Here is a 24,323-nt window from a genome sequence, read left to right as displayed (position 1 = left end):
CCTCCGTCCCGAAGGCTATCTCAGATAAGGCGGCGGAGAAAGAGGACGCGAGACGAGATGTTCTCGGAAATAATGGAATGCACCCGCAATGAAAGAGCTCATTTGAATGAGTGGAAGGACACGGTATCTAAATACATGAAAGATGCCAGTGAACGTGAGGTCACGAGGGACGCTCGAGATGAGAGGTGGCAGGCTGCAATGCTGGGGCTGCTGCGTGATCAAACGGACATGCTCCAGCGTCTGGTGGCGCTTCAGGAACGGCAGCAGGATAACAGACTGCCGCTGCAGCCGCTGTATAACCTCCCTCCCCCCCTCACCATGTTCCATATCCTCCTCACCCAGACGTGTGAGAACGTGGGGGGGGAGGCTCCGTGCACCCTCCCACTCCACCCCAGTGGACAGCCCAACCAAAAGGCTGTCATTGTATTGAATTTTTTCAGTGGCCTTTTACTTCCCTCCTATCCTCCTCCCAAACCTCACCCAGGTTACCTTGTCGGTTCTCTCCCTATGTTTATAATCAATTAATAAAGAATACATGATTTTTAAATGATAGTGACTTTATTTCGTTTAAAAGCAAGCTGTGATTTAAGGGGTGAGGGTGGTTTGATTACAGGGAATGAGTCAATCAAGGGGGCGGGTTTTCAACAAACAGAACTTTCACACCGTAGCCTGGCCAGTCATGAAACTGGTTTTCAAAGCTTCTCTGACGCGCAGCGCTTCCTGGTGTGATCTTCTAATCGCCCTGGCTGCGCATAATCAGCAGCCAGGCGATTTGCCTCAGTCTCCCACCCCGCCATAAAGGTCTCCCCCTTACTCTCACAGAGATTGTGGAGCACACAGCAAGCAGCAATAACAATGGGGATATTGGTTTGGCTGAGGTCTGACCGAGTCAGTAACGAGCGCCAGCGACCTTTTAAACGGCCAAATACACATTCTACCACCATTCTGCACTTGCTCAGCCTGTAGTTGAACAGCTCCTGACTCCTGTCCAGGCTGCCTGTGTATGGCTTCATGAGCCATGGCATTAAGGGGTAGGCTGGGTCCCCAAGGATAACTATAGGCATTTCAACATCCCCAACAGTTATTTTCTGGTCCGGGAAGTAAGTCCCTTGCTGCAGCCGTTTAAACAGATTAGTGTTCCTGAAGACGCGAGCGTCATGAACCCTTCCCGGCCAGCCCACGTTGATGTTGGTGAAACGTCCCTTGTGATCCACAAGTGCTTGCAGCACTATTGAAAAGTACCCCTTGCGGTTTATGTACTGGGTACCCTGGTGCTCCGGTGCCAAGATAGGGATATGGGTTCCATCTATCGCCCCACCACAGTTAGGGAATCCCATTGCAGTAAAGCCATCCACTATGACCTGCACATTTCCCAGAGTCACTACCTTTCGTAGCAGCAGCTCAGTGATTGCTTTGGCTACTTGCATCACAGCAGCCCCCACAGTAGATTTGCCCACTCCAAATTGATTCCCGACTGACCGGTAGCTGTCTGGCGTTGCAAGTTTCCACAGGGCTATTGCCACTCGCTTCTCAACTGTGAGGGCTGCTCTTATCTTGGTATTCTGGCGCTTCAGGGCAGGGGAAAGCAAGTCACAAAGTTCCAAGAAAGTGCCCTTATGCATGCGAAAGTTTCACAGCCACTGGTAATCGTCCCACACCTGCAACACTATGCGGTCCCACCAGTCTGTGCTTGTTTCCCGGGCCCAGAATTGGAGTTCCACGGCTATAACCTGCCCCATTAACAGCATGATCTCCAAAGCACCGGGGCCCGCGGTTTGATAGAATTCCATGTCCATGTCCTCATCACTCTCGCCGCCGCGCTGCCGTAGCCTACTCCTCACCACCTGGTTTTGCAGGTTCTGGTTCAGCATAAACTGCACGATAATGTGCGAGGTGTTTACAATGTTCATGACTGCTGTCTTGAGCTGAGCGGGCTCCATGCTTGCCGTGGTATGGCATCTGCACTGTTCACCCAGGAAAAAGGTGCGAAACGGTTGTCTGCCATTGCTTCCCTGGAGAGGGGGGAGGATGTACCCAGAACCACCCGCGACAATGTTTTTGGCCCCATCAGGCATTGGGATCTCAACCCAGAATTCCAATAGGTGGAGGAGACTGCGGGAACTATGGGATAGCTATGGGATAGCTACCCACAGTGCAACGCTCCGGAAATCGACACTAGCCCCGGTACATGGACTCACACCGCCGAATTAATGTGCTTAGTGTGGCCGCATACATTCGACTTTGTACAATCTGTTTCCAAAATTCGAATTGTATAAATTCGGATTAATCTGGTAGTGTAGACATACCCTGAGTCCTACTGCATTCCAAGACTAGCAGGAAGCCATGGAGTCTGAAGTTGATGCAGGTCTAAACAAAATCAGATCTGAACTTCAGATTCAATTTCAACTTGGTATCCCTGTAATGGGCAGAAGTAAAACATCAAGATCTGACCAACCCCAAACTTGGGTTTTTTTAAATCCATATCCAAACTGGTGCTTTCCCAATATTCAAGATATTTAGCTTTGGAATATTATAGAGAGGTTCCAGCTGCAATCTCACATCTGAATCCAGATCCAGGGTTTGACTCTGAGGTTTTGATTCAAGCCCATCTCCATTCATAAGGCACCATACACTCACATTTCTGGTATACTGGTTAGTTGAAATTTGTTGTAATTGTAAATGACTGTGGGTAAAATTTCTAAACGGACCTCATGTCTAATCTCTCATTTTGTGTCTGCAATTTTGCACCCATAATCAACTGCAGGCATAAAATTATGGTGAGGTTAATTGTGGGTATAAATGATAGGATTTAAATGTCTGTTGATCTGATGTACTGGCACAACCTGATATTTGCATGTTTACCTGCTATCTCATTTGAGTCTGCATTTACTAGCAGGTGCAACTGGCTGCAGGCACAAAATCAGAGGGCATCTTTTTAATGGGCTCATTTTTAGTGGGCCTATAATTTCTCATTATCCCACTCAAGTTAGATGCTGGTGAGGTTAGTTCTATGCAACTTTATTTGATGATTACTAAACAATAATGGCTTGTATTAAGATACAGTAGTCTACATTTTCAAACAGCAGAACTGTCAGCTATGTACTTCCCAGTTTATGTGAATTTTTTTCTTGATTTCTAAGTTTTACTTCCTGTTCTTATTTCATCTTAAAAGCAAAACTACTCAAATACCCCAATCCTAACACAACTAACCCTTTTCTTCATTCTTAGACTCATAGACTTTAAGTTCAGAAGGGACCATCGTGATCTAGTCTGACCTCCCGCACATTGCAGGCCCCAGAACCTCATCCACCCACTCCTGTAATAGACACACAATCTCTGGCTGAGTTATTGAAGTCCTCAAATCATGGTTTAAAGACTTGAAGATACACAGAATTCACCATTTACACTAGTTTAAACCTGCAAATGATCCGTGCCCCATGCTGCAGAGGATGTGGAAAAACCCCAGGGTCTCTGCCAATCTGACCCGGGGAGAAAATTCCTTCCCAATCTCAAATATGGTGATCAGACCCTGCATATGTGGGCAGAACCCATCAGACAGATACTTGGGAAAGAATTCTCTGTAGTAACTAAGAGCCCTCCCATCTCTTTGCCTTCATTGAAACCACCTCCACCTACCCTCTTTCTGTTCAATAATAATAATATTCAGCACTTTAGAGTTTTACATTTTTAATCACTTTATTACCATAAACACGTTAAGTAATCTTTTGGGGCCATTAGCTGCTACTATTTCTCTACCAATCATTAATCTCTGCATTGTGTCACTCTCCTAGCAAGCTATACATAATTAAAGAATCAAAGACAAGAAAGGTCAAATGGGACTAATTTCTATTTTAGTGAAAATGCCACTGCTGTATCTCTGTGCTCTGATACTGCTGTAAAACCACGTTTCTTCTTGTTGTTTGATGGACATTGTAACCTTTTCCTTTTGCGGGGGGAAATAAAGAAATCAATAGCATCTATACTGAGGGATTCACTGACCCTGGCCCCTTCGCCCAACCTTACCCTCATGCTGCAGTACAGTTAGCTCATGTGAAGCTCTGGTCCATGGCACACAGACAAGCAGACCTCTGTGAGAGCTTCCTGACTCCTGCCCCAGCCCCTGCACAGCAGAACCACACCAGGGGACTTCTTAAACATTGCATTTTAGACCCTCTTAAATGGTGTGTATCATGGCTATGGCTATGTTTTGGTCACAGGTATTTTTAGTAAATGTCACGGACAGGTTGCGGGCAGTAAACAAAAATTTATGACCCAAGACCTGTCCATGACTTTTACTAAAAATACTCTCAACTAAAACTTGGGGGTGAGGGCTGCCCGAGGGCACCGTGGGTGCTGAGAGAGGATGGCTTGGGTGCTGGGGCGGGCAGGCGGTGGCACATGGCCCAGGACACCTGCTGGTGCTGGGGCGGGGTTTGACAGGGCCGGCAGGCTCTCTACCTGGCTCTGCGCCTCCCCCCCCAAGCAGCAGCAGCAGCAGAGTTTGGGTGTGAGTGGAGGCAGGGGGTAGGGACATGGGACGGGGTGAGACAGGCTCTCAGCTTACCCGGGGGGCTCCCTGGAAGCGGGAACACCCCGACTCACTCAGCTCCTAGGCAAAGGCGTGGCCAGGCAGCTCTGTGCGCTGCCTCCACCTAGAATGCTGGCTTCGCAGCTCCCATTGGCCGGGAACAGCGGCCAATGGGAGCTGTGGGGGCGCTGCTTGCAGGCAGAGGCAGTGTGGAGAGCTGCCTGGCCATGCCTCCGCCTAGGAGCTGAGCAAGGGGGATGTCACCGCTTCCAGGGAGCTCACGGAAAAGTACCGCTGCATGGGTGGGTGGAGGAGAGGTGTACAAAGTTTCTTATGTACCTTATAAATACAGTACAACTTCTAGTAACATGGGGGATATTGAATAAGTTTGAATAATTAATGTTTTTAGGTAATCAAGGAAATTTTCAATTTAATTAAATGATGTCATGGGATATGACCCTGGTTTGGATAACAGAGATTATCAGATAATTAATGTTTGGCTTATCAGAGTTGCACCCTATTAAGAATCGGCTCCATTTCTTTATATATGTAAATTGTTTAAATCTTAGCACAAAAACATTACATTTTTCTAAAGCTCATTAAATGCCCTGATTAAAATACCACTGGCCTCTACAAAATGGCGAATCTGGGGGGATTTTCTTGACCAAATTACCTTAGGAGTAATTACCCCACTCTTCGCATATTCAAAACTCCCACAGGTTCCAGGATCAGGCCTTTATTACTAGCTGTCCAACAAAGCAAAATGTACTGACTGGTATCATGTACACCCACAAAAATTATTTGAATCAGTATTGAATAATTATCTATTTCCAAGCACAATCTTAAAATTCTATCTTTTCTCTCTTTTGGAAAAGCCCTACATAATTTTAAAAATATGAAAACAATAGGATTCTATGGAAATGTTATCAATTTCTATAGAAGTTGCTCTAAAAATATGGATCCTTTCCACAGGTAGTTTTAAAATTATCTTATACAAACCAAGAATGCAATTGTCTATTGAACTGTATATAATTTTTTTTAAAAAATCTTTAGAAAAGTTATCGTTTCCTATTAAGTTATATAGGATTATTATAAGATTAAGTTCTATAGGATTTTTTCATAAGGATTACCTCATATATTACTGCTATCTTTCAGCCATTATTAAAAACTCCTTTCTAAAGTACACTTTTCTAATTTGAACATTTGTGTTATTATTCATGTCCCTCTCCACTGTTGCCTATTCACGGCAACCTGCTTTTCCATCTAGCCCTGAAGCACATTCTCCAGGTGGTTAGACAAAGGGATCACAGAATTTATCAACCACCAGGGGACACTATTGACAATGGAAAGAGGATACTAATGTTGACTCATTAAAGGGAAATGCAATTTAAAACTCAAACTCCTGTGTGTGTATATATATTTATCTATATCTATATATAAATAAAACTTACTATTGTTACAAGTAATACTTAAGATTACAATACCTGAATGGAAATGGAGAAAATTTTATTTGACTTTCCCCCCCAGTTTGTTTACTTTGTGTATTTTAAATGTGTGTAATCAGTTTCACTGTTTTACTCTACATAATCAGTTAGCTATTCAGTCAGTTTCTTCTGTTATGTGTTTTCAAGAGGTGTTTTAAAATGACAAAAATAGGTGTCCTACCTGAAACTACTCAATGTACTGAAATTTACCAAATTTCAAGCAGATGGTGCCTCTTTAAAAACCTTTGTTATCAATATTTATGAATGCACCATATAATAACTAGCATAAGAATATTATATTAAAACCATCACAACCCACTGAAACAATGTTTTAAAAACAAAAGCTACTGACTTACAGAATCTAGACCTTATTAAAACAACAAGGAGTCTGGTGGCACCTTAAAGACTAACAGATTTATTTGGGCATAAGGTTTTTACTCACGAAAGCTTATGCCCAAATAAATCTGTTAGTCTTTAAGGTGCCACCAGACTCCTTGTTGTTTTTGTAGATACAGACTAACACGGCTACCCCCTGATACTAGACCTTATTAGTTGATTCATAAAAATGACACCATATATCAGAGTATGGCAAAAAGCCATGTAAATAAACCAGACAACTTCCAGACCTCAGTATTTAAATTTATTAATGAAGTTTCAGTCTGCAACTTCGACAAAACATCATTTCAGAACACCACTGAAGTCAATGAGGCTGGTAGATGCAGATGTTCACCAGTCTGGGGCTTGTTGCAGGACTAGGGCCCTAGACCATACACAGGCCGTGTCGGCTTCCAACTTTCCCCATGGGTGTTCAACCCCCACTCAGCCCCAGACCCTGCCCCAATTCCACCCCTTCCCCTGTATTTTCCAAAGGGAAAATGGGACATCCCTAGTCACTCACCCGAGCACCCTCCCCCCCCTCGCAAGGCTGTTGCCGGTCGCTGAAACCCGGACAGCCCCTCGCATGCTGGAACGCTGCATATCCCCCAGCCCGCCTCCCCCCCCGAGTGGGACTGCAATCTCCGTTTGCCTCCTCTCCCCACCCCCACACGTTCCTCTGCACCACACCACACTTTTTTGACAGAGGTGGGCATTTGTTCCATTTGCTCTTGCCAACTGACCAAGTCAGCAAGAGCAAATGGGACAAATGCCCACTTGTGCCAAAAAAGTCAGGACAGACGGAACAGCACTTAAAAAAGGGGACTGTCCTGGCCAAAATGGGATTTATGGTCACCCTAGCCCTGCCTCTTCCTGCCCCAGGCCTTGCCCTCTCTCCACCCCTTTCCCCAATCCCCCACCCCCTTACACCTCTGCTCCGCCCATTCTCACCCAGTTCTGCCCCCTCCCCCAGAGCGTGTCTCATCCCTTCTCCTCCTGCATGCCATGGAACAGCTGATCTGTGGTCGATGGGAGGCGCTGGGAGGAGGGGGAGCAGCTGGGATCAGTGGGGCAGCAGACAGGCACAAGGCACTGTGGGGAGCTTGGCTGCAGATGGGTGCTAAGCACCGGCTAATTTTTTTCCATGGGTGCTCCAGGGAGTAGGTGCCTATTTTTTTCCATGGGTGCTGGAGTAGGTGCCTATAAGACCATATCTATTACTAGGCTTTATACCTCTTCCCTCATTTCCAAGAGACTGATTATTAAGGATCAAGAACTCACAAATCTAAAAAGAACAGGAGTACATGTGGCACCTTAGAGACTAACAAATTTACAAAAATCATCACAATCCCCTCCACGTGGGGGCCAGGTTGAATATAAGGCCTTTCAGGTCAGCAGCTCTATTAATCAAACCACCACCAAGCAACTCATTTTAAGTGTGTGCCACAGGAAAACACAAGCACCCAAGCGTGGGTTGCTTCCACTAGAATCCAATCACCGGCAGCCCTCGGGCTACTGGTAGCCAGCCTGGCCTTAGGCCGGGTAAAGAGGCACAGCTAGCCCCGATGCCCCCGCGGTACCTCAGGGCCCACGAGCCACCCGCCCCAGCCACCCCACTCCTGCCTACCCCGCTGGCGGCCCAGGCCAGCGCACGAGAAGCTGCGCTGCGACCGGAAGGGTCCCACCTATCGCGCACCTGGGGCTGGCGAAGTGACACCACCCACCTGACCCTCCTCACGTGCCTCCCATACAGTTACCGGCCCTGCCCCAGCCGCGCCCCGCCCTCGCGCCCTCAGTCACCTGCCCGCGTAAGGGCGGCCACGCCCACATCACCTACTCGGCTCGCCCTGTGTTTCCTCCCAACGGCTCCGCGGCTAGTGCTAAAGCCGCGCACGTGCGCTTTGTTTTGGTGAGCGCCGTTCGGGGTGCGGAGGAGGGCAGAGAAGAGCAGACAATACGCATGTGTGGAGGAGAGACCACGCCCCCAAGAGGTTGGGGGTGAAGAGCTGCGTGCGCACGCATGCGCAGAAGTGGCAGTGCGTGCCCGTTCCAAGCCAGTTGCTGCTGCTGAGGAAGCTTCTCGGGTTGGGGGGTTTATAGCGGCGGCCGCTGTTGGGACTCGTTCCCCCTCCCCCGCCCTTTGTACCTGGCGGCCTGAGGCGCCCCCAGCCCCTCGCTCAGCACCAGCCGAAGGCGCGGGAGGAGGTGGAGGCGCGACGCTTCCAAAATGTCGCAGACAGCCATGTCCGAGACCTACGGTAAGAGCCGGGCCGGGGCCGGCGGGGCGCGGCGCTGGCCGGGGGGCTCTGCGCTTGCGGGGCGTGCGGGTCTCCCTTTCCGATCCCCCGGGCGTACCGGGTCCCGGAGGGTTCGTTCCCCCGCTCCCTGCTCTCCCGGGCGGGGCCCAGGCCCCCTTGCGGCCGGCCCGCGGGCGCTGCCCGTGCCCTGGGTGGCGGTTCGGCCCGGCAGGGGGTTGGGGACGCTCAGCGCCCCGGGGGGTGGGGGCAGGGGCAGGGCGTGTCAGCGGCTGCGGGACGGATCTGGGAGCGCTGATGGTTATGCGGTAGCGCGTGTGGCTCAGGGGCCATCGACTCCCCGGCCCCAGCGTGTGGGATGCAGCAGGAGCAGCTTCCTCTCAGGGCGCAGCGCTGCGCGGTGGCCTCGGTGCATTATCGTCCCGGGAGTGGGGGGGTGAGATTTGCATCCTTCTGAATTACCAAGAGTTGGCCACAGCTGGAGACAGAACAGGAAATTTGTTGAACCCATCGCCTCACTCAGTTTGGCAGATCCTTTGAGGTCCTGGACTGCCGCAGGCTTTTGGTGCCTATCCTTCAGCCAGATCTTTTTCTCTTACATTTGTCAAACAAACAACATACATTACTTGTGTCTTCAGCTTCCTGGATTTCACCATGGTCCTTCCCTTTGGTGCTCAGTACAAGCAGCCTAAAATTAGAATGCCTGGTTTAATATGGGTTTTCACTGTTAAGAACTGGTGAGTTATTTGACTTGGTGGTGAAATTCAGGCCTTGAATCTTAAGTAGACACTTAATACTGTTGTATTTTAAATGGGTTCAGAAGGAACATCAGAGATCCATTATTTTAGCGGGAGGTGATTGTTACTTTTATGGCAATGCTCAGAGGTTATTAGGATTAGAGTCGTCTTGTGCTAGGATCATATCTTTCTATAAGTTTGTACGGAACCTGTCTCCAAAAAGCTTAAAATCTAAGATAAAATATGTAAGTATAGCAAACCATAGGAGGGAATGGGGAAAGAGGACAAGAGAACAGTGATATCTTGTTTATGTAACCACATGTTACAGGGCAAAGTTAAGGCAATCATGGGGCCTGTGCACAGCATGGGCATCTTGTTGCCGCTTGCTCTGGCTCGCCACTGTAGCTGAGGGTGTTAGGGCTCTTCTCTTGTCCTAGAAAGGAGAAAGCGCAGTTCATAGTTGTCCTGTTAAGTTGAGGATGCCTTCAATACATCATTGTAAGGGTAAATACAATTCACGTTTACCTGAGTTCCTTCCACTGCATTGGACTTGCCTGTGCTTGACTGCTGGGATTGCAGTGGAGTCTCAAACAGGTCCTGGCTCATGGCATAGCTGGATGCACTAGTTGTATGTCCTCCAATCCGTCTCCTCGACCTCATTGTTCACACCAGGGGCCTCTGGCTTGGTCTCTTCAGACATTTCTATGGGGGCATTCAGGGTAGTGGTGGGGTCTCTGCCAAATATGGCATGCCGCTCTTTCTAAAAACAGCAGGTGCGGGGTTTGGCACTAGATTGATTGATTGGCCTTCTGATATGCCTGAAGCAGTCCCTGCTGCTGGTTCCTGTCATACCCCTTCTCCTGCAAACCTCCTCTTTTCTCCCCCTCCCCATGCAATCTGATTGTAGATGTCTCTGTTTCTAGCACTGATCCATAGGTGTGCTTGCACAGCCTCTTCTCCTCACAGGCCCAGTAGGTCCAGTATTTCATGTCTTCTCCAAGCTGGAGTGCATCTGTAGTGTGTAGCCAGCATGATCAACTGGGCAGTTGCGCGTACACACACACACACACACACACACACCCTGCTAAGTGTGCTCACCAAGCTGAACAATCAGGAAAAGGCATTTCAAAAATTCGTGGGACTTTAAAAGGTAGGAGGGCCTTCTGGTCTTTGTGACCTGTGGGCAGTGGAGTTCACAATAGTGACCAGAATAGTCAGTGTTGGGTGTTATGTGACAGCTGCTGGAGGGCAGTGATGATTGATATAAATAACATGTCTACTCTTGCTCTGCGTTGACCTCAGTACATTGACTATGGCTCAACACCAGCTGTGGATGGTGAGGTGTCTATGCTTTGAGGCTTCAAAAGTTCTGTTCCCTGTCAAGCTGTCAAAACCTTCAGATTCTCCTTGACCTCTTGAAATGAAAGTTGTGCATTGTTGGTACAAAGGTCTGACACAGAAAAATGAAAATATGGGGGATAGTATATAATAGCACAGATTACTGTACGGACTATATTTTTGTGTATTATCAAAAAATCAGTTTTTTTAATTTTAAATGAAGCTCCTGTAGAATTTAGTTTTACCAGTCCTACAAAAAAGAGTGCCTTTCTGCAGACTTTTAGATCTAGCTTAACATGACATACGCAAGGCCTTGGTTATAATCTGATATTGCTTAGGTTGAGATCTTTGTTATGATGCATTTTGATTGGACATAAGTATGTTGCAGGCAGTCCCATGTATGATGCTGCTGGATTTACTCTTGCAAAGAGCCAGGTCCATCGAAAGTGCCCATGGGCTGCGGGAAGCAGCGCGGGCTGAGGGATGTGCTGGCCGCTGCTTCCCGCCGCCCCCATTGGCCTGGAGAGGCAAACCGCAGCCACTGGGAGCCACAATCAGACGAACCTGCGGACAGGGCAGGTAAACAAACCAGTCCGCCCTGCCAGGGTGCTTAAGAACATAAGAAAGGCCATATCGGGTCAGACCAAAGGTCCATCTAGCCCAGTATCCTGTCTACTGACAGTGGCCAATGCTAGGTGCCCCAGAGGGAGTGAACCTAACAGGCAATGATCAAGTGATCTCTTTCCTGCCATCCATCTCCATCCTCTGACAGACAGAGGCTAGGGACACCATTCCTTACCCGTCCTGGCTAATAGCCATTAATGGACTTCACCACCATGAATGTATCCAGTTCTCTTTTAAACTCTGTTATAGTCCTAGCCTTCACAACCTTCTCAGGTAAGGAGTTCCACAGGTTGACTGTGCGCTGCGTGAAGAAGAACTTCCTTTTATTTGTTTTAAACCGGCTGCCTATTAATTTCATTTGATGACCCCTAACTTTTCCTTATCCACTTTCTCATCACTCATGATTTTATATACCTCTATCATATCCCCCCTTAGTCTCCTCTTTTCCAAGCTGAAGAGTCCTAGCCTCTTTAGTCTCTCCTCATATGGGACCCGTTCCAAACCCTTAATCATTTTAGTTGCCCTTTTCTGAACCTTTTCTAGTGCCAGTATATCTTTTTTGAGATGAGGAGACCACATCTGTACGCAGTATTCGAGATGAGGGCGTACCATCGATTTTATATAAGGGCAATAATATATTCTCAGTCTTATTCTCTATCCCCTTTTTAATGATTCCTAACATCCTGTTTGCTTTTTTGACCGCCTCTGCACACTGCGTGGACATTGTCAGAGAACTATCCACGATGACTCCAAGATCTTTTTCCTGACTTGTAGCTAAATTAGCCCCCATCATATTGTATGTATAGTTGGGGTTATTTTTTCCAATGTGCATTACTTTACATTTATCCACATAAAGGTGCTTACCTGCTGATCCCTGCTCTACAATGTACCGACATTGATTTAACCAGGATGTCCCATGGTATCTGGAAACATTCAGGACTAGTCTCCGTTACAAAGGCTTTGCCAAAACAGTTGTGCTGGTAAAGCTTTATTGACAGACTCCCTTAGTGGAGAGTAATACCAGCAAAAGAAATCTTGTTGGTATAGCTAATCCAACTCCCTGAATGACGTAAGGTACGCTAGCAAAGGAGTTATTTTGTCATATAGTAGCATCTGCATGGTCCATTTGACTGACAGAGATGTGATTTCTCTTTCTCCCCCCCCACCCCCGGTCTGACTGACATAGCTTGCCAACACAACTTTGCCATTTAGAAGTGATCCCACATTTTTCAGTTTGGTTCTTGGACTCTACCTACTGCAAATAAGAACTTATATTGAGATGTTCTCCTCTTTCTCCAATTAACTTTGCTGCTGATAGAATTTTGGAAAATGGAAGGTAGCTGTTTTGCTATGGAGGTGGTGTTAGCTCTTCTCACTAAATCAGAGCAGTTCCAGTAACCTTGATGATTCACATGTAGGTAACAGATTCAGTACAACTTGAAATAATCTATAGACCATCTTAAGAAACAGTCTATATTTATAGTAATATCCAGTGTATTGCTGAGATTGATTATGCAGTGTTGCTTCTTCCACTAGGTGAAAATGTATGGACTCTACCAAGAGATGCTTGAATTTGCAGTAATAGACTAGAACATTGTAATTTGCAGGTGATCTGCTGTTAAAAATAGAAAAATGTCTTAATGGTATCAAGAATATAGTATTTTGTGACTCTCATATGATATGAAATTGTTCCTAATACCATTTTTACAGAAAGTGATTTTTGTTTGCATCCAGATTTTTTTGAAACAGCTAAAGCTAGATAATTTATTTCTTAATCAAGTTTCTGTTTTGGCAGTAGATTGAAAACTTGCCCTGAGCTTAACCATGAATACATTTTCAGTGTGAGTGGAGGTTTTCAAGAGCACCTAAGGGAGTTAGTTGCCCAACTTCCACTGAAAATAAATGGGAGTTGGATACCTCACTCCCTCAAGTGCTTTGCAAATCCCACCCTGTTTACCAACAGAATTTTAGATAAGCAAACAAAAGGCTGGATGCTGTGGTGAGTCAAAGATTTGAAGGAAGGGGGTTGGAGGTCATCCCCCAGCAAATTGTAAAATACTTGGTGCAATTTTCTGCATTTCAGAAGATTTTAGACAAAAGTTTTAGGCACTATATAAATAAAAGCCAAATGAGCAGTAGGGGAGGGGAGCTATCTGTTCTTAATTTGGGGTTCTGGTGTAACTTGCCGGTGACAAATAAAATGCCAACAAAGGTGCATCAGAAATCCTGTGTTCTAAAAGATGGGGATTTTTGCATGCGATAACACTAGCATTGTCACTGTTTGGTGGGTTCTTTTTTGTTTTTAAAACAGAAGATTATCACTGTCTCCATAGACATTAGCCTTTTATGTCCGTTGCCTGACCCCAGTCCTTTCATCCTACACATATATACATTCAATAAAAATGTTTGATTCTACATCATATTTTGCTTTTCAACTTTTTATTACATAAGTAAAACAAATGTCACACTTCAGTCTTTTGATGTCTTTTTCTACTCACTGTAGGCCTTGCTGGAGCCCTAGGCACAACTAATAGTGTGAACCAGAGTAGGCCTGACCTTGGCAGAAACGCAACAAAATAGGTATTTATTAATGCCAAGAAAGCATGTACATGACGTAAGAGGATGGTACAAAAACACACATTAACTACGTACACACTCCTAAGAGATGGTACAAGAACACACATCCTCTTCATAAAGATAAGGAGGAGATGACAGGATAATGATGTTTTGTTCCAACTGTAGCAACAGGCCTGAGTACCGGAAACTTTTCCATTGCAGAAACACAGAAGTGAATGGGCAGGGTAGTGGAGTAAGGGGCAGCAAATAACTGCGCTACTCAGAGTAGGTAGGGGACCCAACAGTGATCAGGTGACAACTTGGTCCCTTTTTTCCTCTTGTTTTGGGGTGAAGTAAGCAGCATTAGGAAAAATGGCTGGCTCAGCTTTCTCCCCCATAGTGCTAACTCAGCTGTGTTGGCCAACCCATTGTGGAGGTGGAACCAACGTGCTGGTGATGCAGGTAGTCTGTGCAGGGGAGGAACAAGGTTCCTTATAAAAACAAAGAGGAGTCTCCGAGGTGCCACAAGGACTAACAAATTTATTTGGGCATAAGCTTTCATGGGCTAGAACCCACTTCATTGGATGCAATCTTTATTCAGGCCTAATCTGATGGTATCCAGTTTGCAAATTAAATGAAGTTCTGCAGCTTCACGTTAGTCTGGTTTTTGAAGTTTTTTGTTGTTGTTGAAGAATTGCCACTTTGGTCATTCAATAACAGACCTCAGATAAATTGAAGTGTTCTACTGGTTTTTGAATGTTATGATTCCTGATGTCAGATTTGTGTCTATTTATTCTTTTGTGTAGAGACTGTCCGGTTTGGCCAATGTACATGGCAGAGCGGCATTGCTAGCACATGATGGCATATATCACATTGGTAGATGTATAGGTGAACGAACCCTGGATGGTGTGGCTGATGTGGTTAGATCCTATGATGGTGTCCCTTAAATAGATATGTGGACAGAGTTGGCACCGGGGTTTGTAGAAGAGTTTGGTTCTTTGGTTAGTGTTTTTGTTGTGTGGTGTTTAGTTGCTGTTGAGTATTTGCTTCAGGATGGGGGGGCTGTCTGTAGGCGAGGACTGGCCTGTCTCCCAAGGTGAGGGATCTGCACTGTCCAGAAAGAATGATAGAATTTAAGACAGAAGCTCCTCTAGGATGATATCTGAAGGGAATGTTGGAACTAAGGCTTCTGTGTCAGTTGTGAAGAAAGAGAGAAACCACAACATGAAGTGACTTACAAAGTGCTTTTGCTTCCAATTCTGCTCTGCGAAGAGATGACTGAAAAGACATTCAGGCAATTCAGCAGCAGTAGAAGCACTAGATGTGAATTGCTTTCAGCGCCTAACACTACAGGGAGTGAGCATAGAGAAATGAGTTTTGTTCCTCACTGAGTTTGAATAAAGACTAGTGTATGCTAAAAGTACAGCTGGGCCAAGGGGACCAGTTACAACACATTTTCATGTTGGTAGGGTAGACAGGACTAAAATCATGTTTATGTACCATGTTAAAGCTTTGGCTGTGTCAGTGCAGTTCAAGGACAGTTCAAAACAGTCAAATCCTGTCTAGATTACAGAATGTAATGGAGTCACAATCGTGTCAGAAGACAGTTACGACTGGAATGTAGCATGGATCTTTGAGAGGAGTTTGCCAAAACAGCCGAGTGAAAAGTACTCACTCTTTTCTACCTTCTGATGAAGTATGGTTTTCATGCTTTGACATATTAGCCGTGACCTGATTTTTCAAAGTTAATACTTATGTAACCCATTTGACCAGTGAACACTGACTGCTTGATGGAATTAATCTTCACTTTCTGGTGGAATCCCAGTCTTCATACTTCAATTTCATGCTTATTTTGTGTTCTCTGGAAGCTAGCTGTAGTTAAAGGAGAAAACTAATAAAGATGATTAAAAGAGAACTGAGACTGCTTGGAACAAAATAGGTCTTGTAAAATTTTGTAACTTTCAGGGTGGATTGATTAGAACTCAGGGATTTAAATTGGCAAACAGGAAACCTTGATTTATAATTGATTTTAATCTTTTTTTGTATTTAGTTATTTTCCTAAAAAGAGATTAATTCTCATTGATTGGTAACAATTAAAACATAGCCTTAAGCAGAAAGTTTAGTGTATTTTGCTAATCAGAAGAATGTACTATATCTATGCACATTTAAGCAATTGTATAGCTTAATTTACTTATTTAATTTATTCAGATTCTTAATTTTTTACTTATGAAGAAAATGGCAAATGCATTTCTTATTTATTAGGTGATTAATTTTTTCTTGTGATTTGTGTTGAGCTCTATTTGGATGGAAATTAAAATGCACAAAAACAATTTTAAAAGTGTATGTTAGTTAAACTGCCTTAAATGTGCTGTATACTTTATGTATCAAAACGTGAATTTAACTCTAACTGATTGATTAACCAAAGTGAATACCTGTAGTTAGTGAGTTGGACTAATTTTTTCTTGTTACTTTGTCCTTCAAGATTTTTGAACTAGTAGATCTCTTTTCACACCTAGTTCTTAGTCATAGATTGGAAGAGAAAATGAAGCTTTGTGCTTTTTTTCAATTTCTAATGTTTCTTATCTTTGAAATAACTTGTCATAGAACTGAACAGTTGAATAAACTGAAATGACAAAAATACTGTCTCAGTACTTGCAGAAGAGGCTACTGGTCTTAACACAGGTTGTCACAATTTAGGCTTTTTAAAAAGTAAGCCTATTTTGAATTAATATATTTTTAAAATTGAATTTATCCACCCTGAACTAACATACCAAATTTCATCTTTATTGCCATGTATTGGGAAATTTAAGTCTGATATTGATATGAGAAAATTTATTAAACAGTTGAAAAAATCTTTCCTTTCCTTGTCATAAGCAAACAGTGGAAGTAGTCCCATAAGCGAAGGGTGAAGCAGATGTGGGCAGAGCACAAATACTGAACATATAAATGAGCCAGTGGACACAAACATAAAGAACTATTCAGCGAACTCCAGTGCCATGAAAAGTGATTCAGAAACAGAAGTGCCAGAAGTGGCTTAATTCATAAGGGAGATGTGAAGGCAGTGATCCTGGAATATAAATTTTTTTTTTTTTAAGCCTACACACACACACAAACTTGTTTCAGATATAGAAAATATTACAGCAGAATATGGAGTTAGGTAATTAATAAACATACTTTTAATTTTGTTCTCATTAATCTAAGCATAACAGTGCAACTCAAGAGTTTTGCACATGGCTTGATGATACAAATGCATAACCACACTAACTATCTGCAGAACATCAAGCTGTGGCTAAAGGGTGACAAGAGTTTCTGGAGGTGGTAGTGCCCAGTAATGTGTGTTTTTGTTTGTTTGGTTTTTTTTTTAAAGTGAAGTATGTGTTTAAAAACTAAGTTTTTCTTAATTTATCTTTGTAGTAGGTGTTATAATACTAAAAATCTTATTTATTCCTTACAAATTGGCTTACGTATCTTACTTGACTCCAACAGTTTATTGATTTGTAATATGCTTATGCCACAGTGTTTCCTGAACTCTAACTACTTCGTGTATCAGCATATCTTGAATGGTGTTTTGATTTTTGTTCAGCAGCATGGTGAAATTCTTGTTAGTTCTTGATACTACAAATAGTAATGCTTCATTTTCTCTTGGTTGTCTTAAGATTGACTTTTTCTGTGTTCTCTTGATGTAAGAACTGTTACGTGAAGCAGATCAGTTTTCATGTGTTTAAAATAAATCAACACTTGGGCTCTTAACAGCCAAGAGGCATGGAAATGTTATTACTTCTAAGTAATATCACTTCTACATTTTTATGGTAGGAATCAATTCCTAGGACTTTCAGTATATGACTTTCATTTTGACTTTACAGAAACATCCTCGCGTATAAGAACTGTGTTGTAATGTCTGAGCAACTTGAAATGACTTTTAAATAGTGTTTTTAGGGCTCTCATTGTGAGAAGTGGGGATACTGTGAAAAACAAGAATATGCTCTTGGAATACTAAAAGACCACCTATCTTACTATGCCTTTGTATTTTTCTTTAAATTGCTCTTTTAATCCAACTTCTCTGCTTTTTAATTATCTATCCTTATAGCTCCGTAAACATAGTGCTTTTTTTTTTTTTAAACCCCTTTATTGCTTCCTTATCTTTATGGCCATTTTCCTAAGTTTCCTATCTATTCCTCCTCTTTAGAATAACAGCTAGTGGCAGGTGGCTGACTGAAGAAGTGTTTTCTCCTTACATTACTTGCTTGGTCTGCTGACAAGGCAAAAAACAGACACTAAAACAGAAGTAATTGTCTCATAGTTGGCTCTTAGGTCTCTTTTTTTGTTTTCATTTTTCAGATTTCCTCTTTAAATTCTTGGTTATTGGAAATGCTGGAACTGGCAAGTCCTGTTTACTTCATCAGTTTATTGAGAAGAAATGTAAGTATTTATATCTGGGCATAGTGACATGTCTGATGTTTCACCATACAGTAATTTTAAAGCTCTGTCCACACTGGCATCTGTTTTTTGCTAGCCACAGCATTGTTTAAAAGTATTTTGTACTAGCAACACTTCTTTAACCAGTGTAGACAAGGATTTTGTCTGGGAACTGTGTTCAGAACCATGTTCTAAAACTGTTGTAGATTGCAGAGAAAGGTGATCTATACTATGATGCTCATTAATAATTCTTGTCCCCACTGTCCAAGTAAACCATACTAGGGCATGCTAGTAGAGAGTGTTTTAAGCAAAGTAAGCTAGCATGTTTCTGATGCCAGAGTGGACTGGGCCAACACTTGTTAGAGTACCCCTCTATCTGTTTTGTACTTGTTTATATTTGATGGCAAAAACCTGCTTTAATACCGAGTTAATGTTGCTTGGTGGTATGTCATTCCTTTGCAGAACATTGAGTTGATCAAAACTAAGACTTCAGCAAATGCAGAGTTAAGGTTGCCCATACAACCTTAACTCTTCTCTCTTTCAGCAATGCTCCCATACACCCCCTTAACACACCTACCTTTACTCTGCCAACTCCACAGTTGCTGAGCTCTTCACTTCCTTTTACAGCCTGTTCTCTCTCTCTCTTTCTCACCCACAGGATTCCATCTAATACTATTAAAGGACAAAAAAGAACAGGTTTTCCATACCCTCTTCAGGCAATATCTCATTATTCACATTGGCTCTTGGCATTATAAGATTCAGGAAGTTCCAGATCCCAGCATATATTCTCATACTTACGCTATTTTTTCTGAGGAGTTGGCTATGTGTTGCAGGGAGTTGGGGTGCACTGGCAGAGCTGGGGGTGTTATGCCTTCTTCACTTAAGCCTCTAACCTCTCACATCCCCTGCCATCCATCTCCATTTCCCCCCCTCCCTTCACTGCAGCCACAAACCCTCCTCTGTTCCTGGGAAGCCTTCACACATCTAACTCCGCCCCCCCCCCAATACTTTGTTCCCCTCCAAAATGAAAGTGCCACCCACGACTGTCAGGTCTTGTCTATGCTTAGAATGCCACAGAAGCACAGCCGCAGCACTTCAGTGAAGACACTACTACGCCAATGGGGAGACTTCTCCCCTTGGCGTAGGTAATCCACCTCCCTGAGAGGCGGTAGCTAAGTCAACAGGAGAAGCACTTCTGTTGACGTAATACTCTCTACATTTGGAGTTAGGTCAGTATAGTCTTGCATTGTTCAGGGGTGTGGATTTTATATACCTGTTTTTCCTTTTACACACCCCTGAGCAAAGTAGTTATACCAACATAAGTTGCTACAGTAGACCAAGGGCTTATCTACACTACAAAATTAAGTCGACTTAATTTATGTCGGCATACAGCCACTGCAGTAATTGCATAGTTTGTGTGTGTCCTAATTTTGCTCCTTGTGTCGGCAGGCATGTCCTGACTAAGAGCACTTTTACTGTCAGTGTGGGGCATTGTGCAATGGCTTCTCAAAGCCAGTAACAGTCGATGTAAGCAATGCAGTGTCTACCTTGGCACTGTGTCAACCTAACTACATCAACACTGACTCTGTGCCTCTCATGGAGGTCGAATTAAGTCGATACAGTGAGGCAGATACGTTGGTGGGAGCAAATTTTTAGTGTAGGCACTTACATGGTTAGGTTGACATAAGCCGCCTTGCGTTGTCTACACTACAGAGTTAGGTCCAGGCCCAAGCCTTAAATTGCAGCAACCTCCCGCCACTCAGTTGAAAACTCCTTTTGTCTTAAGTGGGGGGTTATGATTAATTATGTTAATTGAATGGTGAGTTCACAGCCATCAAGAGGTAGGTCTGTGATTCATCCATTCATAGTACCTCTCAGTGTAACAGTACAAGGCAGCAGAATAAACCATTTTGTGGGGGTGCTGTAACTTGGGAACCCCTTGGTTCAAATGACTGCAAATTTGGATCACTAACACTATCATGTGCCCCCATGAGGCACACCAAATTTCAGAGTAATCGGTTTCATTTTTTTAGAGTACTTATAAGAGATGAGTTTAAAGCATATGGATGACAGCAATGGAAACTCTTGCTGTTTTTCTATATTGGCACATGTGCACTGTAAAAAAAAAATTATATATATATTTTCTTAAAAGCTATTGTCACTAAATCCCCAAAGATTTAGTGGATGTCATGCACTACCTTAGACTCGCATTGCATCAACAGTTTGATCTGTAGCTCTGGGCGCACACACACAAACTACCCACCTAAAAATTTTTTAAGAAATGGCTCTTTTGGGAGTGGAAGCTTATATTTCTGGAACTCTGGGCTAAAATTACACTAAATTTGTGTTGTTAATCCTACCTGCTGATGAAAGAGAAATCTGACTAAGACTGTCGATTTTAGAAAACTTAGAAAGGTCCATCTTTAAACAGCTGTCATGATTCAAACTTCAACTACAGAGGCACTCCTGTTAAACTATAAGGCATGATGGTGCATAATACTCTCAGAGCATTTCACAAGGATGGGAAGGTTTTATTGCTATTTATCTAGATGGGCAGCTGAGGCAGAAAGAAGTTGAGTTTCCCAAGGACGCTCGGGTAGTCTCTCAATGCCTAGTCTCTTGCTATGACTGATAGGGCCCTACAAAATTCACTGCCATGAAAAACGTGTCATGAATTGTGAAATCTGGTCTCCCCCTGTGAAATCTGTGTTTTTGTTTGCTTTTACCCTATACTATGCAGATTTCACAGGCGAGTTTCTCAAATTGAGGGTCCTGACCCAAAAGGGAGTTGCAGGGGGATTGCACTATGGCCACTGTTACTTCTGAGCAGCCTTCAGAGCTGGCCGGTTGGAGAGCAGCAACTCTGAAGGCAGCACCACCACCAGCAGCAGCACAGAAGTAAGGGTAGCAGTAACGCAAACGCCACCCCCCCAATAATCTTGTGACCACCCCACACAAATCCTTTTGGGTGAGGACCCCTACAATTACAACACTGAAATTTCAGATTTAAATAGCTGAAACCATGAAATTTATTATTTTTAAAATCTGATGACCGTGAAATTGACCAAAATGGACCGTGAATTTGGTAGGGCCCTACTGATAGACAACCCTGCCTTTCATGTTAAATAGTTGGCAGATACTTTGACTTTGGTAGTGGTGCTTAATGTTTTACTGGTTTAGCTTACGTTTATCACTTCGAGTCATGCATTCATTATCATGATATTTAAACAAAAATGAACTGGGATTCTGATGCACAAAGTGTGCATTATGTACTGGGAGACCCATGCAACACTCACATGGTCCCATAGTTATGCACTGGAGCATGCTCCTGTGCTTAAGCAGGTGTGTGTTGCTGCCCATTTTGAAATTTGAGGGGTGTGTGTGTGCAAAAACAAGCTTTACAGGAGAAATAGAGCCTGCATATTTGTGGACAAGACTGAGTCCTGTGTGTTCTGCTATTGTATTGAATTGGTCTGTTTTTAAAAATGTAGAGCCTTAAACATGGTCTTACAGAGACTATATTAAAATTACTCCCAAAATTGCTAGTGGGTTTAGTATTATGAAGTGGCTTTATTTAAAAGCGAACCTTTCCTGCGGTGATATTTTGAATTGGTCAGGATATTCAAAAATTGGGGTGGGGGGGAGAAAATGTATTGATGGCACAGGAAATATGTTGGATTATGAACAATTCATCTGGTCTTTTGACAAGCAGGCTGTAACTTTATGGTTACACTTGAAGAGTTTTGCTCCTGCCTAAATTGGGAGCATATGCGTCACAGAAAGTGACTTATCTAGCATTTACAGTAAGTGGTAGAGATCTGTTTTTAATGGCACTTTCATTGTTTATACTCTTACCTTCACAATTAATATATATTGAAATGTTTCTAAGTTATGTAAAAACATCTAATCATAAACCTGAAATGTTCTCAAAATAAACACTAAATCTGTTTTTCTTTCTGTTTTAGTCAAAGATGACTCAAATCATACTATAGGAGTGGAATTTGGTTCAAAGATAATAAATGTAGGGGGTAAATATGTAAAATTACAGATATGGGACACGGCAGGACAAGAGAGATTCAGGTATCTTTTTTTCATTTACTTTATTAAAGAATATTAATACTAAATTGGAGATGTAGATATTATGGACCAAATTCAGCCCTGGTGTAAATGGGTGCAGTTAATGTCTGAGTCATTGGAGTTGTAGCTGCTTGTTACGGCTAACTCTGTTCCACTGAGCCTGAGTCTCAGCTTGTGTAAACTGGTGTAGCGCCATTGACTTCAGCAGAATGATGCTGACTTGCATCAGCTGAGGTTCTGGCCTTCTGTTTTTCATATAGTGAAACACCACTCATGCGGTTGGTTGTGTAGTGTAAGTTTATATAATGGTTAAAGTATGTAAATAGAAGAATACATGCCTTAAGTTTGCTAACAAAATTCAAATATTATGTTATCAAATTTTGAGTACTCAGGTTTGTGTAGAAAACTTCTGGCTGGAACAAGGAAATGCCAAGAAACTCTATGCCAATCAAAATATACAAGAAAATAAATCCCAATATCAGAGTAGTCTGTTATGAAAATAGTCCTAGTACATTTGTCAAATACATTCATAGTCTGCCAAATACACTTCTAGAGAAACTGATCTATGCCCCAGACATGCTGATATGGGTACAATATATTGTTAAAGGTACATTGGTGTTTTGGTTTTGACAATTGAAGGGCATTGCCTCTCTCCACTCCTTAAATTTTATTATTTATTATTAGGTATTTATTATCTAGTATATTCCAGGATCCCAGTTCAAATGTAGATACTGAAGGCTTTGATACAAATATTTGAATGGACCTCTATCTCAAAGTACTGAACGATAAGTTATGTCTACTTCAATATTCTTTAACTGAAATGGTTGATCAAAACTCCAATTAGAAATTTTTAGTTGCTTAAAGCTAAACTACAACTGACCTACACTGGGTGACCCTCTTTATCTGGTGAAGCTGCGAATTTTTAAAAAATATGTCCGAAACACAATGGACTTGCATTGCAGTGTAGACATACCCAGGGTTAGTGGAACTCAAGTTAGCAGACCCTGGGATAGTTAACCTAGGGTTTGAGCATCTTTACTCATTTGTAACTCCAAGTTAGTAATTGTTGAACCCAGGATCCCAACTTGGGGCACCAGTGTCTACATTGAATTATGAGGGCCCAAATACAGACACCCATATCCCAGATTTTTTAGCACTTCCCAAAATGTGGCCACTCTAGCCTGGTTGTGGTGCAGCATGGGGAAACTTCACTGTCCAGAAGACAAAGAAGGCTAGCCCATGGGATCGTGGAATATTTTTGGCAGACTCCCAGAGCGTGAGTCTAGTGGGGCTGTGCCTGCACTGGAAGGCAATAGGGCTTGAACCCTGGGTCGACTGTAGGGTCCTGGGTCCAAGCCCTGGGTTAGTGCTATTTGTGTGTAGATGGCAGAGGCGGCTAGGCTTGAGCCAAAGTTCAGAACCTGGGCTTACATTGCAGACAGTGTAGACGTACCCAATAAGAGCCTCTTAGGAAAACCTCCACTGAAGGTCACAAAAGACAGACCAAATAATAGGCATGCATCTGAAAAAGTGGGTATTCACCCACGAAAGCTCATGCTCCTATACATCTGTTAGTCTATAAGGTGTCACAGGACTCTTTGCTGCTTTTACAAATAATAGGAGAAATTAATTTCAAAGCTGAAGGCTCCTGAGAATGTCCTGCTGTTGGGCATTGCCTGTTTAAACCAGAGGACTGTTCATGCACTTCGGATGATCACAATTGCCCTGGAATGAGTGGAGACAATCTCTCGTGTAGCCAGGACCCAAAGAGTTTGGAACTCATAGGTCAAACCAACAGTTCAAGCTCCATCTGGAAGTCCCTTGCTAACCAGTGCAGATTGTAAAACATTGGTGGAAGGTGCTTCCTCAAAGAAATACTGCTTAATTATTAGCTTCAGGTTCTGAATGGTCTTTCCTGGGTGCTGGCTGGTGA

The 24,323-nt window shown here is 43.3% G+C and overlaps 2 protein-coding genes across 3 annotated transcripts in view; one reads left to right on the top strand and one right to left on the bottom strand.

Annotated features, from left to right (window-relative positions):
* Positions 1-519: 519 nt before the first annotated feature.
* On the bottom strand, positions 520-8,362 carry LOC135982662 (uncharacterized). Of its 2 annotated transcripts, none has more exons than XM_065590507.1 (2): positions 8,225-8,362; positions 520-2,416 (listed from the first exon to the last, which is right to left on the bottom strand). In XM_065590507.1, the coding sequence occupies exon 2, from the start codon at positions 1,620-1,622 to the stop codon at positions 693-695; it is 930 nt and encodes a 309-aa protein (XP_065446579.1). In that variant the 5' UTR covers positions 1,623-2,416; positions 8,225-8,362; the 3' UTR covers positions 520-692. The 2 variants fall into 2 exon arrangements, with proteins under 2 accessions (XP_065446579.1, XP_065446578.1); XM_065590506.1 differs by having other exon boundaries at positions 8,188-8,313.
* Positions 8,363-8,378: 16 nt separating this feature from the next.
* Positions 8,379-24,323, top strand: part of RAB4A (RAB4A, member RAS oncogene family) — a 31,787-nt gene continuing 15,842 nt past the window's right edge. The window contains exons 1-3 of the mRNA XM_005291225.4: positions 8,379-8,645; positions 18,236-18,316; positions 22,279-22,393. Of these exons, the coding sequence (XP_005291282.1) occupies positions 8,615-8,645; positions 18,236-18,316; positions 22,279-22,393 (227 nt within the window). The 5' untranslated portion in view covers positions 8,379-8,614. The remainder of the gene's footprint in view (positions 8,646-18,235; positions 18,317-22,278; positions 22,394-24,323) is intronic.

This window comes from Chrysemys picta, chromosome 3 (assembly GCF_011386835.1).
Source record: "Chrysemys picta bellii isolate R12L10 chromosome 3, ASM1138683v2, whole genome shotgun sequence".
NCBI classification, from domain to species: domain Eukaryota; kingdom Metazoa; phylum Chordata; order Testudines; family Emydidae; genus Chrysemys; species Chrysemys picta.
Note: the sequence above shows the minus strand (reverse complement) of the source record. Positions and strands in the feature narration are given on the sequence as shown.

What these genes read in the sequence shown, in the direction of transcription:
- LOC135982662 (XM_065590507.1), bottom strand. Translation starts at nt 1,622, where the DNA reads ATGCATAAGGGCACTTTCTTGGAACTTTGTGACTTGCTTTCCCCTGCC.